Source organism: Narcine bancroftii, chromosome 3 (genome assembly GCF_036971445.1).
Source record: "Narcine bancroftii isolate sNarBan1 chromosome 3, sNarBan1.hap1, whole genome shotgun sequence".
In the NCBI taxonomy this organism is placed as follows: domain Eukaryota; kingdom Metazoa; phylum Chordata; class Chondrichthyes; order Torpediniformes; family Narcinidae; genus Narcine; species Narcine bancroftii.
Genome location: NC_091471.1, coordinates 271,976,238 through 271,992,205, shown reverse-complemented (window position 1 = coordinate 271,992,205; position 15,968 = coordinate 271,976,238). Strand labels below are relative to the sequence as shown.

General features: G+C 41.8%; 1 protein-coding gene across 6 annotated transcripts in view; it reads left to right on the top strand.

Annotated features, from left to right (window-relative positions):
- The window catches only part of LOC138758773 (phospholipid phosphatase 2-like), a 115,562-nt gene that overhangs the window by 66,038 nt on the left and 33,556 nt on the right, over nucleotides 1–15,968 (top strand). The window contains exon 2 of one of the 6 annotated variants that reach the window (XM_069928151.1): nucleotides 105–218. The exons of the other annotated variants lie outside the window; for them this stretch is intronic. Within the exon in view, the coding sequence (XP_069784252.1) occupies nucleotides 167–218 (52 nt within the window). The 5' untranslated portion in view covers nucleotides 105–166. The remainder of the gene's footprint in view (nucleotides 1–104; nucleotides 219–15,968) is intronic. 6 annotated transcript variants of the gene reach the window in all.

Sequence of the window (15,968 nt, the reverse complement as noted above, 5' to 3'; positions counted from 1 at the left end):
GGTTGATTTGCTACTGGTGTCAAAGTAAGCATCTGGACAGAGAGAGGGGTTGCAGTTCCTGCAAGTCCAAAGTGTGCATGTTTCTTACGTCTTGGATCTTGCAGGTGCCTTGGACAGAGGGAAACCTCTGCCATCAGATCCTCCGAGGAATCGGTTGTGATAAGGAATGCAAGAGAAAACACCCATCTCCAGCTTTCCCCAAGTTGTCCTTCCACCAGGTAAAGAATAGAGGTTAAGTTCTGCTGCTCAAAGTTGTACAGCGCAGAAAGAGGCACTTTGGCCCACTCTGTCCATACTCACCCCTCTGTACTAATTCCTTTGACCAGCAGAAGGTTGAAACAATTTGTGATAAATTAGCAGTTAGTAAAGGGCTGCACGGTTGGCATAGCGGTTAGCGAGAATGCTGTTACAGCGTCAGCAATTGGGACAGGGGTTCAAAACCTGCACTGTCTGACAGGAGTTTGTATGTTCTCCCTGTGTCTGCGTGGGTTTTCCACAGGGGCTCTGTTTTCCTCCCACCTTTCAAAATGTGCCGGGAGTTGTAGGTTAATTGGATGTAATTGGGTGACATGAGCTTGTGGGCCAGAAACCTCCATTGCTCCTCTCTGCCACTCTTATGGTCATGTGGATTGACCTTTGATCTCTGTAGCAACCATACCACACTGTGATGCAGCTAGCCACGACTTTCTCGATAGAGCCTGTAGAAGGTTGATATGATGGTGGCTGGTAGACATGCCCACTTTGGTCTTTTCAGGAAGTGCAGTTGCTATTGCACCTTCCTGACAAATGAGGAGATGTTGAGTGTCCACAATGGGTCACTAGTTAAGTGAGCTCCAAGGAACTTGGTGTCTCCACTCTCTCCACCACGGCATTATTGATGTGTAGTGGAGGGTGGTTGTTCCTGGTCCTCTGGAAGTCCACGATCATCTCCTTCGTCTTGTCCACATTGAGACTCAGGTTGTCACTCTGGCGCCATTTCACAAAGTTTTCTACCTCTTTTCTATAGTGTGACTCATCGTTGTCAATCATGAGGTGAACTACTGTTGTGTCATCTGCAAACTGTTGACACTTCTACTGTACAACTTTTTTTAGTTTTTTTTAATTTTTAAACTAAAATTACATTTATCAATTGATAATAAATTATATAGAAAAGCAATACATGTGGTATATATGACCCTAATTCTGCCCCCTCCCATGCTACCCCTAACTCCCAAGAAAGAAAGAAGGAGATTATCAAAAATACATGCACAACTTCAAATCAACTACTGTGGAGCTGAAAATCACCACCAGGACAAGTTTCTGAGAGTTCTAAATCTTAAAACCAACATACTGTAGATATGGGCTCCATATTTTTAAAAGAAATATTTACCATGTAAACTATAAGTTATTTTTTTTGTGGAATTCAAGATCTCAACACTGTCTGCCATCTTTGCATTTCTAAATCCACACCGATTTCCAAGTAATAGCTACACACTTTCTAGAGATAACTAAAGCTAATCATAAAAATTCAACTTGGTGCATAGTTAATGTTAATTTAAGACTAACCATTTTAATATTACCCAAATAAAAATAACATCGGATCCAATGGGAGTTTTACCTTTTAATATTTTCCTCCAAAAATATTTTAATTTCTATCCAAAAAGGTTTAACCTTAGGTTCATTTTTTCATTCTACTTAGCAACGTACTATCTCTCGTCCTGAACAACTTTAAAACGGCACCAAGTGTCAGGGCTTTTGAAAACTTCAACACCCTAACTGTTGATTATGTTGGACATTTCCTTTGCATGGCAATCCAGTTTCCCTTATGGGTCAGTTCATCGTGTTGGTGCACAAGAAGGCATGTGAATTCTAGTTCCGCCCAGTGGTCTGGACTGGGCCTCCTCCGAACAACTTCTGAATAGTTGTGCTAAAGAAGCCACGTTGAAGACTAGGGAGTAGGAAAGGCTCTGTGTCCACTCCCAGCTTCGGTTTCTGGTGATGGTTTGGTTCAGTGAGAATTGAGCCAAAGCATTTGGTTCATTGGGCATTGTCATGATAATGAATATGTATGAGATGTACCGGAAGTCACGTGGTATGAGAGGGAGACAAGAGCACAAGCAGGAGAACAAAGGAAACTGGAAAATAAAGACTCTGAGAAGTTTACCTGATAAAACTTGTGTTTGATGTTTTATTAACTTCACATTTCGGGCCACAAATGTGACAGGCCTCATTTGAGTTCAGTGAATAACGAGAACGTGAATTTTGGCTGACACTCTCCTGATTAGCAAAGGATGCCAACTTGTGTCTTCGCTCTCACGCTACGTAGAACTGATAGTCAATGAGGCAAAAAGATTACAGATGGAATGTTTGAACTTGCCCACCTTGTCAATTGAGCCTGTGGCACAAACTCTGCTTGGATCCTTTGTGCTTCAATCTACTCCACTCATCTTCAAAGACATAGTCTGTGGCAAACAAGTCCATTGAAATGCAAAAGAACTTTGTTTTTGAGGGAAATATTCTTCCCAGCCTTTTTGATTACAATGCTGTTAACAGTGACTTGCCATCCAAAGGCTCCAGTTCCTTGCCTTTCCCCCAGTGATTATTAACATTCAGAGGTTGCACCAAAGAAAAGGTACAAGGACTGCCTAAAGAAATCTCTTGGTGCCTGCCACATTGACCACCGCCAGTGGGCTGATAACGCCTCAAACCGTGCATCTTGGCGCCTCACAGTTTGGCGGGCAGCAACCTCCTTTGAAGAAGACCGCAGAGCCCACCTCACTGACAAAAGGCAAAGGAGGAAAAACCCAACACCCAACCCCAACCAACCAATTTTCCCTTGCAACCGCTGCAATCGTGTCTGCCTGTCCCGCATCGGACTTGTCAGCCACAAACGAGCCTGCAGCTGACGTGGACTTTTTACCCCCTCCATAAATCTTCGTCCGCGAAGCCAAGCCAAAGAAAAATTAACATTCAACCATCAAGAAATGGGGGCAAGCTGCCAATTTATTATATAGTGCTTACATTTGAGGTGTATGTTTCTGGGGTATTGTCAGTCTTTTTCCCAAATGACCAGTGCACAGTGTGATGAATTTAAAAAATGTTTACAAAATGTATCCTTGTATCTCTAGAGATGTTTACATCTGAATCCTGATACAGTTACTATTTGGCTTTTCAAACTTTTTTTTCACTTACAGCAGCCCTTATTTCTGACTGTCAAACCATTTTTTTTTTAAAATCTAGGCATTTTTAAAAGTTTCAAGGTAGAAATTCTCCATGGCAAGAAGGGTGTGTGATGTGCAGGTGTTGTAGGTTAATTGGGGTATTTGTGCGACAAGGGGTAGAAATTCTCCCATGGCAAGAAGGGTGTGTGACGTGCAGGTGTTGTAGGTTAATTGGGGTATTTGTGCGACAAGCGGTAGAAATTCTCCCATGGCAAGAAGGGTGTGTGACGTGCAGGTGTTGTAGGTTAATTGGGGTATTTGTGCGACAAGGGGTAGAAATTCTCCCATGGCAAGAAGGGTGTGTGACGTGCAGGTGTTGTAGGTTAATTGGGGTATTTGTGCGACAAGCAGTAGAAATTCTCCCATGGCAAGAAGGGTGTGTGACGTGCAGGTGTTGTAGGTTAATTGGGGTATTTGTGCGACAAGGGGTAGAAATTCTCCCATGGCAAGAAGGGTGTGTGACATGCAGGTGTTGTAGGTTAATTGGGGTATTTGTGCGACAAGGGGTAGAAATTCTCCCATGGCAAGAAGGGTGTGTGACGTGCAGGTGTTGTAGGTTAATTGGGGTATTTGTGCGACAAGCGGTAGAAATTCTCCCATGGCAAGAAGGGTGTGTGACGTGCAGGTGTTGTAGGTTAATTGGGGTATTTGTGCGACAAGGGGTAGAAATTCTCCCATGGCAAGAAGGGTGTGTGACGTGCAGGTGTTGTAGGTTAATTGGGGTATTTGTGCGACAAGGGGTAGAAATTCTCCCATGGCAAGAAGGGTGTGTGACGTGCAGGTGTTGTAGGTTAATTGGGGTATTTGTGCGACACGGGCTTCTGGACCAGAGGGGCCAGTTACCGTGCTGAATGTCTAAATTTTAACATTTAACATTTCTGGTAGGTTTAATTTGCAGACAGACCTTTCCTCTGCCTACTTACTCCACAACTGCAGAGTGAGTAATGGCGGTCAAGAGGTCTCAGAACATGGTCATTGTGCGTCCAAAATAGAAAGGCTCAGCAATAGTTGGGGTTACACAGGATGTCTGAGGAGGGATCAAATCACATTGTGGGGAGGGGTACGTATTTGGCTGAAAAGGCATCTACTTGGTACATATAAGCAAACCCTTCAGCCACCGTGTGGATGCCAGCTTCCTATCACATTCGGAGGGGAGATTGAGGCTGGTGTATCGCCAAAGCCAAACTCGCATCATTCCTGTTTCCTCAGGGGATAGTTAATTACTCATTGTACATCAGTCAAAGTGGACGGGTGTTTGAGTGCAACACCTTAAGCTGAGAAATAGGCAAACTGGCCAATAACTATGCTCTGAAAAAGAATTTAGTCATGATTTAAATAAAGTGTAAATTGTTATCATGGGAGGGTAAAAGAATTGAGAATGTCCTGTCTGGCTGCGTCATTACGGCAGCTGCAAAGCATCGGACTGAAAGTTGATGATCGTCAAAATGGCTTAAAAGATCACTGGGGTCTCCCTTTTCTCTACTGATGACATTCACCTGGAGTGTTGCATAAATAGGGCTCAAAGAATTATTTGGGACCCTCTCCACCCAGCATACAGTATCTTTGGATGACCACCATATAGAAAGGGGTACAGGAGCATTAAAATCAGGACTGCCAGGCTAGGATGTAGCTTCTTTCCACAGAATGTGAGTGATGAATAGCATCCCGTAACAGAGTAATTCATTCCGAAATATTTATGTACATTGTGTGTGTGTGTGTGTGTGTGTGTGTGTGTGTGTGTGTGTGTGTGTGTGTGTGTGTGTGTGTGTGTGTGTGCGTGCGCGTGCGCGCACCGTGGTCCGGAGAAATGCTCTTCTGTCTGGTTGTATATGTACAGTTAGATGATAATAAACTTGAACTTAAACTTTAGGAATGATAAAAGGAGGCACAAAGGCATTGAAGCAATAAAAATATTAATAAAATACAGTAAAATCCCTGTTGCCTAGATTCAAGCAACCAGCAAAAAAATCACAAAATGAATGTGTATTTAAAAAAATATATATGAAAATTTAAAACTGGCTCACCTCACTGCTAGTTCTCCATTCACTCAACACCCAGTCTCAAGCAACCAGAAAACATGCTTAACTGGCATCTAACAGTCCAGATACCAGGGGTTTTACTGTATAAAAGACAGAACATCTTTGTCAGCTATTAAATTCAAGGCTGCACATATTAGCCATGCATTTCAAGTTGGAATAAGGATAGTATGACGCATCCTGTTCCAGTTCGGCATCACGATGCTGACTGATTTTTCTACATGCAATTTATTTTTAGCTTTTCTCTCCCCCCCCCCCATGCGTGTTTTTGGGGAGATTACCCTGTGTTTATTTACAGAAATCGCTCTGCTTCTCATTTATCCACTTTTTCCGAAGAGACTGTGTCTTGATTAATGTTACCTTTTGTGTACCCAACTTCCATAACCCAACCATTCATAAAATTTGGTCAGTTTATAAAATTGGGTGATGGCAAAAGTTAATATTCAGATCACCGTGTTTCCGAGTGCCTCCAAGAAATATTACGCTTGCATTGAATAGCGTATAACTGATAGCTAAGGTTATCGCACAATATAAAGGAATAAGTGGCAATCCCCAGGAAGAAGGGCCTTGTCAACTGTGCATGAGCCTTCGAGGAGAATGTGCATTGAGCATGGCCTCTGCTATGGAAATCCTCTTCAGAGGGTGAAGCAAGGTGTTGCTGTTGGCCAAATTCAGTGAATTTCTAATCCTTTGTCGTTAAGCATTTTAATTAATTTGGAATGGCAGAGGCAAGATAATTACAGAAATTTTAAAGATATTTGGCTTGTAGGGTTGTGGCATTGATTGTACCGCATGAAAAAAGGCCCTTCGGCCAAGTGGTGGCAAGGTGCCTACTTGAGCTACTTCCATTATTCTGTATTTTGCCCATTTTGCACCAAATTGTTCCTATCTGTATACCTGTCCAAATGTCTTTTAAACAATGTAAAAATGTTCCTCTGGTACTCATTCTGTGGAGGAGGGCAGGGAGAGAAAATGTTTTTACCCATCTCACTTTAAACCAATGTCCTCTTGTTTTAGACTCTGGTTCCCTGAGAAAAATCAATGATGCAAAATAGACAAAAACTCTTTTCCTTCAGAAGGCAAGCAGAGGTGCGACTATCCAACCCAACGATCTAGACAAGAAAGAGAAGCAAAAAAAAAAGCCCCTTTAGGTCTATAATTCCTGCCATTTCCTCTTATGCCATCTCCTGTGGCCCCATAACCTCTGTTGACATAGGGCCTCATGTCCGGTCTAGCATTGAACCTAGGGTGGCTGACGTCTGGCTTTAGGTCTAATGGTCCGGCTTTTGAACCCTCTGTCCTCCTCTTGGAGCTACCTTGAGCTGGACGTTCATTTGTCCTCCATTTGTGGCTGTAGGCCTTGCACCCCCCCACCCCCCAAATTAAGTGGCAGAAAAAGCACTTACCTATTAAATGCGGTGTGCGCAGCCATGATTCTGCTTGGATGCATGCGTGATGAGTGGTAAATGTGGTGGCAGTGCCCCCCACCCGAGAGGGTGTCTGACGCTGACCCTGCATTTTTTCCGGTTAGTAAGTTTGAAATGACCACCCTAATTGAGCCTGAGCTTGAAGCATCCAAGTCACTCAGAGCCCTTGGTTCTGAATCCCCAACGTGATTAGGAAACCGTTAATGCCCAAGGCCCTTCAGGAGTGCTGTTCACCATTAGCTCCCTTGCACATTATGGAGCCAATACCTAGATCTGCCAAAGCCCCTTGGACTCCTTCATTCCAGGGAAAACAGTTGCAGCTTATCCAGTGTCTCCTGGTAAATCAAGTAATGGAGCCCCAGCATCACCTTGGTACCCCCTCTCTGGATTAATCACATCCTGTCAATAGTGTTGTGACAAAACTGCATTCTGTATTCCAGATGCAATCTCATCAACATCTGTGACATGGCTTCCAACATGTGTACTTGATGCCCAATCCAATGATGGCAAGTATGCCATCAGCCCCCACTACTTAGTTGTGTTATGAGCCCAGAGGACCCCCCAAATCCAGCAGCAATAGATACTCACCACGACAAATGGTTACTTAAACAAAAGTTACTTTTAATTATCTTTAAACATGAAAACAGAATTAAACTTTAACTTATCTCTATTGACTTAATTAACCTAACTTAACCCCCTCTAATTCTAAATGCACGTGTGTATAAGTTCAGTAAAGTTCTTTGGTTCACAGTCTAATCTCACTTTTCATTCTTCCACATTCACTGGTTGCAGGCAATTCTTATACTGTGCACAGAATTTAACATTTATGAATTTCACCAGGCTTTGGTGCTTGAAAGATAAAAGGTTACTGCTCAGTAAGGTTCCTGTCTGTTTTCAGAGAGAGATTTGTTGTTCCTTTTTAATCAACCACTTCAGTGTCTTGCTGATGAAACTTGCCCCCTCAGGGTTTTCCAGATGATGACCTCTTTCTTTCAGGTCACCACAGAGTTCCTTTTTGTTTCTCTAATTCCAAGTGAAATATTAGACAGCTAGTCCTCTCCTCTTGCATAAACCACAAGGGCTTTGACTAGCTCATCTTACAACTGGGCTTTCCATAAGCTTGCCAGCATTTCTTGTTCCATTCCCAGTTACTTTTCTGGCTGTAACACTGTACAAGTGATCTCGCTCTCTCACTCTCTCTGAGAGAAAACCTGTTTAACTCTCTCTGCTTGCAAAGCCACATGGCTCTCTCTCAGATAGCAGTGACTCTAACAAGCTCTTTCATCTGTTGCCTTTTGTAAACAAAAATCCATTAGTGAAGTCTCTTGAGCACTCTCCAAAGCTCTTGCAAAAGCTGTGGATCTGATATGTCTACCATGGGGCAGAGCTCCAGTATTTTAAATAAGATCTGTTTTAAAGTGTTTGTATTTGACCTACTCTAACAAACCTTTCCCAATTTATCTCCCAAAAATACATCTATATACTCTGTAACAGTTGACTTTTCCAATTTCAGGAAACTCCATACCTGTACTTGTTCCCTTGGGTCTCTGTTCTACTACACTCCTTTGACCCTTTTCATTCTCTGTGTACATCCTCCCTGGTTTAACGATCAAAATGCTGCTCTTTCCCAGATACAGTAATAAAAAGGAACAAAAAAAAGTATAAAATATATGCTTAAAAAATATGTACGCTTTGATGGTGAATGGATCTGTATGTATGGGGAGGGGGAAAGGAGGGAATGAGGAACTGTTTTGTTTATGTTTGTGAGAAAAAGTTTAATGTATATTTAAAATGTTACTATGTATAATTTTTGAAATAAGATGTTAAAAAACAGAATGCTTCCCTTTGCACCATGAGTTAGATCCCATCTGTTCTTCCTTGACCCACTTTCTCTTTTGATTGAGATCTTGTTGTAACCTTGGACAATTTTCTTCACTGCCCATTATACTGACAATTTTGGTGTCATTAGTCATCTACGTGCTCATTCATAAATGACAGGTGATCCAGCCCATCACCAACCTCCAATCAGGAAAAAAAAACCCTCCTCTAACCACTCTCGTGACTCCATCCAACAAGCCAATTTTTCATTTCAGTTTCCCCAGCATCCCTTGGGCCCCATATAATTTAACCTTCTGGACCAGCCAACTTGTGAAAAGCCTTGCTAAGTCTACAACCCTGCCCTTTTGAATACTCTTTTAAAAGTGAACCCTGGTATCCAGCATTTATGGGGATTGATAGATGCCAGACAAGTGAAGCTGCTGGTCGTTTGAGATTGCGTGTTGCATGATGGTGAACTGACTGCCTAGGGGCACCAATTAAAAAGTTGCGTATTTTTTACTAAATTATTTTCCACAAATTTTTTGCCGGTTGCTTGAATTCCAAATGATGGAGAATTTACTGCAGTAAGATGTGATTTACAACGTACAAAGCCAAGCTGACTATTTCTAATCAAGTTCTTGCAGAGAAATTCTCGAATGGATGATGGAGTTCTTGACCAATTTAGGTTGAATGTGAACAATAATTTTGTTGCTATTTCAGATGAACTGTGAACTAAACCAAAAAACACCCCCCAGCACATGCATTCACACACCACGAACCCAGTGTGTAACTTGTCTTTTGTAAAAGTAAATATGGACTTGCTGTTGAATAGTTAATGATGTAGAGCAATGCGATAACTTTGCTAACAAACATGGTTAATTCCATCATCCCACTAGAAGAGCCTTTCCAGTTATGCATTCCAAGTTTTCATCCTGACAAGACGGAAAATTCTCTTTAATTCATTTATTTGTGAGAGCACAAGGAATAGAAGCCAGAACCATCAATATGGCACTTCACGGCCGCAATGCCATTTAATAACATCTCAGCTGATTCTCCATCCATCTTTTATTTCCTGTTTGATCCTGTAGCTTGCTTTACCCTTTTGGGTGTCCAAAAATTGTTCGATTTCAGCTTGGGACATCTCTCGTGACTGAGATCCACTGTCCATTCACAATGCTTTATCAACCCACTACATAAAGAAATTTCTTCCCCTTTCAGATCTAAAGGGCTTGTCCTGAGATTGTGCCCACACCCCCCCTCCCCGAGTCTGAATCAGAATTGTGTCATGAACATGTCACACCATTCATTGTTTTGTGACAGTGTTAAAGCTGCAAATCTTATGATCAACTGCAATGGGGTAAAAAAAAATTAAAGCAAAAGAAGAGATGGGGAGGAAGTGCCTCTGGTCCACTGTCCATTCAGAAATCTGGGGAAGAAGCTGTTTTTGTAACATTTAAGGTGTGTTCAGGCTTCTGTACCTCCTTCCTGATGGTAGCAGTGTGAAGAAGGCAGGGCCTGGGTGAAGAGGGTCCTTGGATAGAGGCAGCTTTCAATGGAATGGAGACTGAGACCCATGATGGTGCTGGCTGCATTCACCACTCCAGTTCTGTGCACCTTCTTACCAGACAGACAGTGATGCAACCAGTCAGAATGCACTCCACGGTACACCTGTAGAAATTCAACTCTAGCCAGAAGAAATGGCCTCTCTGGGTCTACACTGCTGGATTACCTCTGAAGGTAGGGCAGTCCTCCTTGATGCAATGAATTATCAGAAGGAAGGTTTATCTGGACTCGCTGGAAATGGGGACTAAATTAATAGCGTATCTCTTTATACCTGTCGAGAGAAATGACGTGTTAGAAACCAATGCTATTGCTAGATCAGATCTTTTCATTAAAAAAAATATTGTTCCTTGTTGCTAGTGTAATGTTGCAAATACTTTGTCTTCTCTCAATGGCTGAGTGATTCTAGCTCAGGCTGCAGTGATGGTAATCCTGGTTGGGTCTCAGCTTCTTAAATTGTGTAACGTATTCTAATTGCAAGAAGTGAAAATGGAAAATGAAATTGGTCTGTGTAGGTTTATGTTCCAGTTACAGTACTAGAAAAAGATAAACCAGGTCACGCTGAATGAATGTGAAATATGTAAAGCTTGAATGAGCTGACCATGGTTCAATTGCTTAGTTAAATTATGTGATATGTTTAACTTGCAAATAAAAAGTAGATGATTTAAGAAGATCTTTGTAATCAAGGCCCAAATCCAATCTTGTGATTTAAAAGGCCAATCACTTTAATACGGAATGTGGTGCATGTCCAAAAATATTCTCTGCCTTCGCTTTATCAGTGTCCGCCAGACCATATATAGTTGAGGAGGATGCAGTGACCTGCAAATTTGACCTGAATGCTGGATTTGTTCCATTTGCTGAGCTCATGGGAGGTTAGGTTTGTCCACGGTTTGGGAATAGTTCAGGAATGTCATTTCTACCTTCCCCGATTCAAGTCCCAATAATAATGTCTTGAAGCTGAAACTATTTTAATTTATTTTTGGTCCTGTTTGACGGTGGGCTTGGAATGCTTGTAAGAACAGATTGTAAGTTTGCTCTACAATAAAACTCTTAAATGACAGCTTGAGCTTCTATCTACCCTTTGAGATGCTTCAGTGATGGGAGAAAAGGATTGGGGCATGTGACGCTGTCATTGACGGGGTAGTTAGGAGGAGGGGAGTAATTTTTCAATTGGTTAATGCTGAATAAAATTATTTGTATAATTGAACAATGATGTAGAGCACCGGATCGGAGGACCATCCACAGGTACATTAGAATGGCAGAAAGCATCACTGGGGTCTCCCTCCCACCCCATCAACGTGATCTACCAGGATCATTGTCTGAAGAGGACACGCAAAATCATTAAGGATCTCAGCATCTTCCAGCTACTCCTTTCAGGATAAAGATGCAGGAGGATCAGGAGCTAGAACCAGCAGCTGAGAAACAACTTCTTCCCATGGGCAGTGAGACTGTTGAACCTCTCATAAAATCCCTCTGAGATCCTACTATTTATTTTGCAATATTTATTTATTTTTATATATGTACTGCATATAAATCATTTGTAAATATGTGCGCTATGTCGATATATGTGTTTGCATGTTTTAACACCATAGATCGCTGTTTTGTCCAGTTATACTTGTTGTATTGTATGATAATAATAGACAAACTTGAACAGCTGGGTGGATTCTTGGGCATGGAATGATTTCAGGACATGGCAGGAATCTAGAAGCTGGAGGTGAAGTAAATAATTATCCATGAGTCTATTTGAGTAAGGGCACAGGAACACGGGCCACGAAGCCCCTATTATTTTGATCTTCAACAATTTTTGTTTCAGAAGGTAAAGTCACAGACTGCAAGTTAGTTCAATGCACTCAACTTGCGTAAGAAGCACGTTGAAAATGGGTGCAAAGCTGTGTTAATGAGCTGGGCTACATGTGCAAGACTAATTTTCTGATTTCTGACAAGCTACCAAGGTTTTCCCAGTAATCTGCTCTGAAACCAGAGTGGTCCCTGTACAGTTTACTGTGGAGGATTGTGGCCCACTGCTGCACAGGGCCTCCCAGAACACATTGGTCTCCTAACTCTCAATGGGTTTGATCGTCCCAGCTATGCTGGCCGTTAGTGTCATCAATGACCTGGAATGCTTGAGCATGTCCAAAAATGCTCTCTCTCTCACTTACCCAGTTTTGAAGTGAAGCCATGTATCATTGAAGACAGTGTAGTGACAGGCAAATGCTGCTTAAGTACTGGATCAGTTCCATTAATGAGTTCATATTTGGATAGGTTTGTTCAAGGGCATGGGAATGGACTTTTACAGATCGGTTTTGGAGACTTGTTTATGGTGCTGTGTGAAATTGGCGAAGAGTTATTTGGATGGGATCACGGTAAATACTGTACGTGTTTGCTGCAACTGATAGGAACTTGGAGGACATTGATAAATTTATTGGCCTGTATTTGTGGTCCTACTGCACTGACTGCACAGCTTGAAACATGATTCACCACTGGATGCAGGAAGCATGCAAGGCTGTGATACTGCTTTGCCAAGCAACAGATTGTGAGCTAATTATGTCAGATCTAAAATGACGGGAAGTGCATTGAAAGACCTGCTGGCTCCATGACGTTGTTAGCTGATCTCAGCTGGGAGGGTAATAAATATATCAAAGTCAACTTTGTTAAAACTAGGGAATAATTTTTGTTATTGTGAACTGTATTTTCCACAGTCGATTTGTATCCCGTGAGGCGATGCGTATTTGTGAATTGTGAGCTGCAAACCGTGGATGATTGAATGGAGAGCTAATGGTCATTGCCTTGGTATGGTTCTTAGTCAGGGAGGCTATGGAAAGGTACCCCAATGTGCCACTACTGTACTACATTGATGTTCTTCAGCACTTTAGAGCATTTTATTCAGAAAGAAAATGTCTGAATGACTTTGTCTTAGTTTAATATTTTAGTGGAACTAGCATTAAATTAAAATTAAATTTTATGTACAACGCGGCAGAAACCGATTCCGGCCATTGAGACCAGTGCTGCCCAATTCCATCCATTTTAAACTGTAAACCATGTACCTTTTTTTTGAGGATGGAAAGAAACTGGAGTAACCGGGAAAAATCACAGGGAGAACATATAAACTTCTTAAAGATGGTGCAGGATTCGAACTCAGTTTGCTGGCACTGTAATAGTGTTGCGCTAACAGCTACACTAACTGTGCCATCCATGCATTGAGTAGATTAGGTTACAGGGGTGCACTTAGAATGCACTTGATGATAATGGTAGAACCATAGGACACTACAGCACAAATCATGCCCTTTCGGCCCTTCCAGTCTGTGCTGAACCTTTTTTTCTGCCTAGTCCTGCTGACTGCACCCAGTCCATAGCTCTCCATACCTCTCCCATCCATACACCTTCCCAAATTCCTCTTAAATGTTAAAATTGAGCCCACATTCACCACCTCAGCTGGCACCTCATATTTCCCCCTAATCTTTTCCCCTTTCACTCTTAACCCATGTACCCTGGTTTGTATCTCACCTACTCTCAGTGGAAAAAGTCTATCTACATTTGCTCTATCTATCCCCCTCATAATTTTAAATACTTTTATCAAATCTCCCCTCATTCTTCTATGCTCAGGGAATAAAGTCCTAACCTGTTTAACCTTTCCCTGTAACTCAGTTCCTGAAGTCTGGGCAAAATCCTAGTAAATTTTCTCTGCACTCATTCTATCTTATTGATATCTTTCCTTTAGTTTGGTGACCAGAACTGCAGACAATATTCCAAATTTGGCTTTGCCAATGTCTTATACAACCTCATCATAACATCTCAACTCCTGTACTCAGTACTTTGATTTTTGAAGGCCAAGATGTCAAAAGCTTTCTTTACAACCCATTCTACCTGAGATGCCACTTTCAGGGAATTATGTATCTGAATTCCCAGATCCCTTTGTTCCTCCGCACTCCTTAGTGCCCTACCATTTACTATGTATGTCCTACCTTGGTTTGTCCTTCCAAAATGCAACACTCGCACTTATCTACATTAAATTCCACCTGCCATTTTCTGGCCCATTTTTCCAGTTGGACTGGATCCCTCTGCAAGTATTGAAAGCCTTCCTCGCTGTTCACCACGTCTACAATCTTAGTGTTATCAGCAAACTTGCTGATCCAATTTCCCACATTATCATCCAGATCATTGATATAGACAACAAACAACAATGGTCCCAGCACTGCTCCCTGAGGCACATCACTAGTCACAGGCCTCTAGTCCGAGAACCAACTTGGTCTTCTTCCATTCAGCCAATTTTGAATCCTAATCCAAACCCTAATCTCTCTATGATGCCTGAACCTTCTGAACTATCCTCCCAAGTGGGACCTTGTCAAAGGCCTTACTAAACTCCATGTAGACAACATCCACAGCCTTTCCTTCATCATTTTATACTTTCTCCTTTTCCCTTCTAAATCAAACCTGGACTATGAATAAATCCACTACATGTTTAGTTTTTCCAGTGGAAGCTATAATGCTTTGGCATCTCGTTTTCTACACAAGTAGTGTTTTTTTTCTTTGTATGTTCAGCAGTAAATTTCATCCCTGGAGCTTGTGGGATGGTTGTTGTATCGATAACCAGGGTTTTTAGAGATTTCGGGTAAGGTTCCACAATTAACCTACTCTAAGTGTTTCCAACTGGTTCTGCAGTCAGAAAGCACTGTCGTCATCCTTTTCAAGGAACCCAAGGGCACTTCCTGCTCTCCTGATGTTCTTACTTAGAATGAATATTGGTAGGTGGGGAGAGAGAGTTCACAGGTAGAGAGGCACCTGGAGAGAGCAAAAATAGTGAGTTTGCATTGTAAATGGTGGATTCACCTTCGAATGCAGGAGGATATTAGAGGTGCATAGTGAGTTAGAACTGTGAACTACCAAACTTCTGTTTGGAGGAACAATTCAAGGAACTGATACATACAGTACTTGGAATAGCAACATTTGAACTAATACATTTGGAAAGTCATTGCAAATGACATTGCTCTTGCAGCTTGCTACGCATACAAAGGAAAAGTCCATGTCTGTGGCAAAATTAATATTTTGTATTGGTGTTGGCGATACAAGATTAAAAAAACAACATAACCAATGTTTCAGGACTTCGTCAAGGTACACTGTTTGACCAGTTGAGTTTCTCCAGCCATGTGTTTTTTATTTCAACCATGGAGTCTGTACATTTTAGCTTTTAACTTCTAATTAGAAGACAACAACAGTTTACTTAGGGAAAAAAAAAAGTTTGTTAAAAGTAGCAATTAAAGCAGCTTGTTGTGATGGTATGCCTCATTTCCTTCAGATTTTTTGATTAAACCTTTATCTTATTGGAAGTAAAACATGAAAGTCTTCAGACACCGTGGTTGAAGTAAAAACACGAGGCTGGAGAAACTCAGCGGGTCAAACAGTTTCCTTCATATAGCAAAGATGAAGGACTCAAGCCTGAAACATCAGTTCTGTACCTTTTTCTTTGCTGTCTAAAGGACTCCATTTGGCCTGCTGAGTTTCTTCACTGTCGAGTTTTTACTTTATCTTAATGGATCTTGGGGTTGCTTTTGCAACCATGAATACAATCCAATCAACTTTGAAGCTTGATTTTAATAAGTTACCTGTCATAGGATTATTTTCAAACTTTTAATAAGGTTATAAATTATGGTGCTGTGTCAAAGAGTTGAGAAAATCTGGCCCTATCTCAATGCTGATTGTGAAAGCTTACTGTACACAAGATAGCTGCATGCGCGACGGAAGGCTTGTTTCTTCTCTGGACAGGACGGCTTTGTAAGGTGGACTAGCCTCGCCAAACGAACACAGCTCAGCGCGGACATTGGCGACTTCAGGGGTTTCTACGAGGCTCTAAAGGCGGTGTACGGCCCCTCACCCCAAGACCAAAGCCCGCTGCACAGCTCAGACGGCAAAGTCCTCCTCAGCGACAAGAT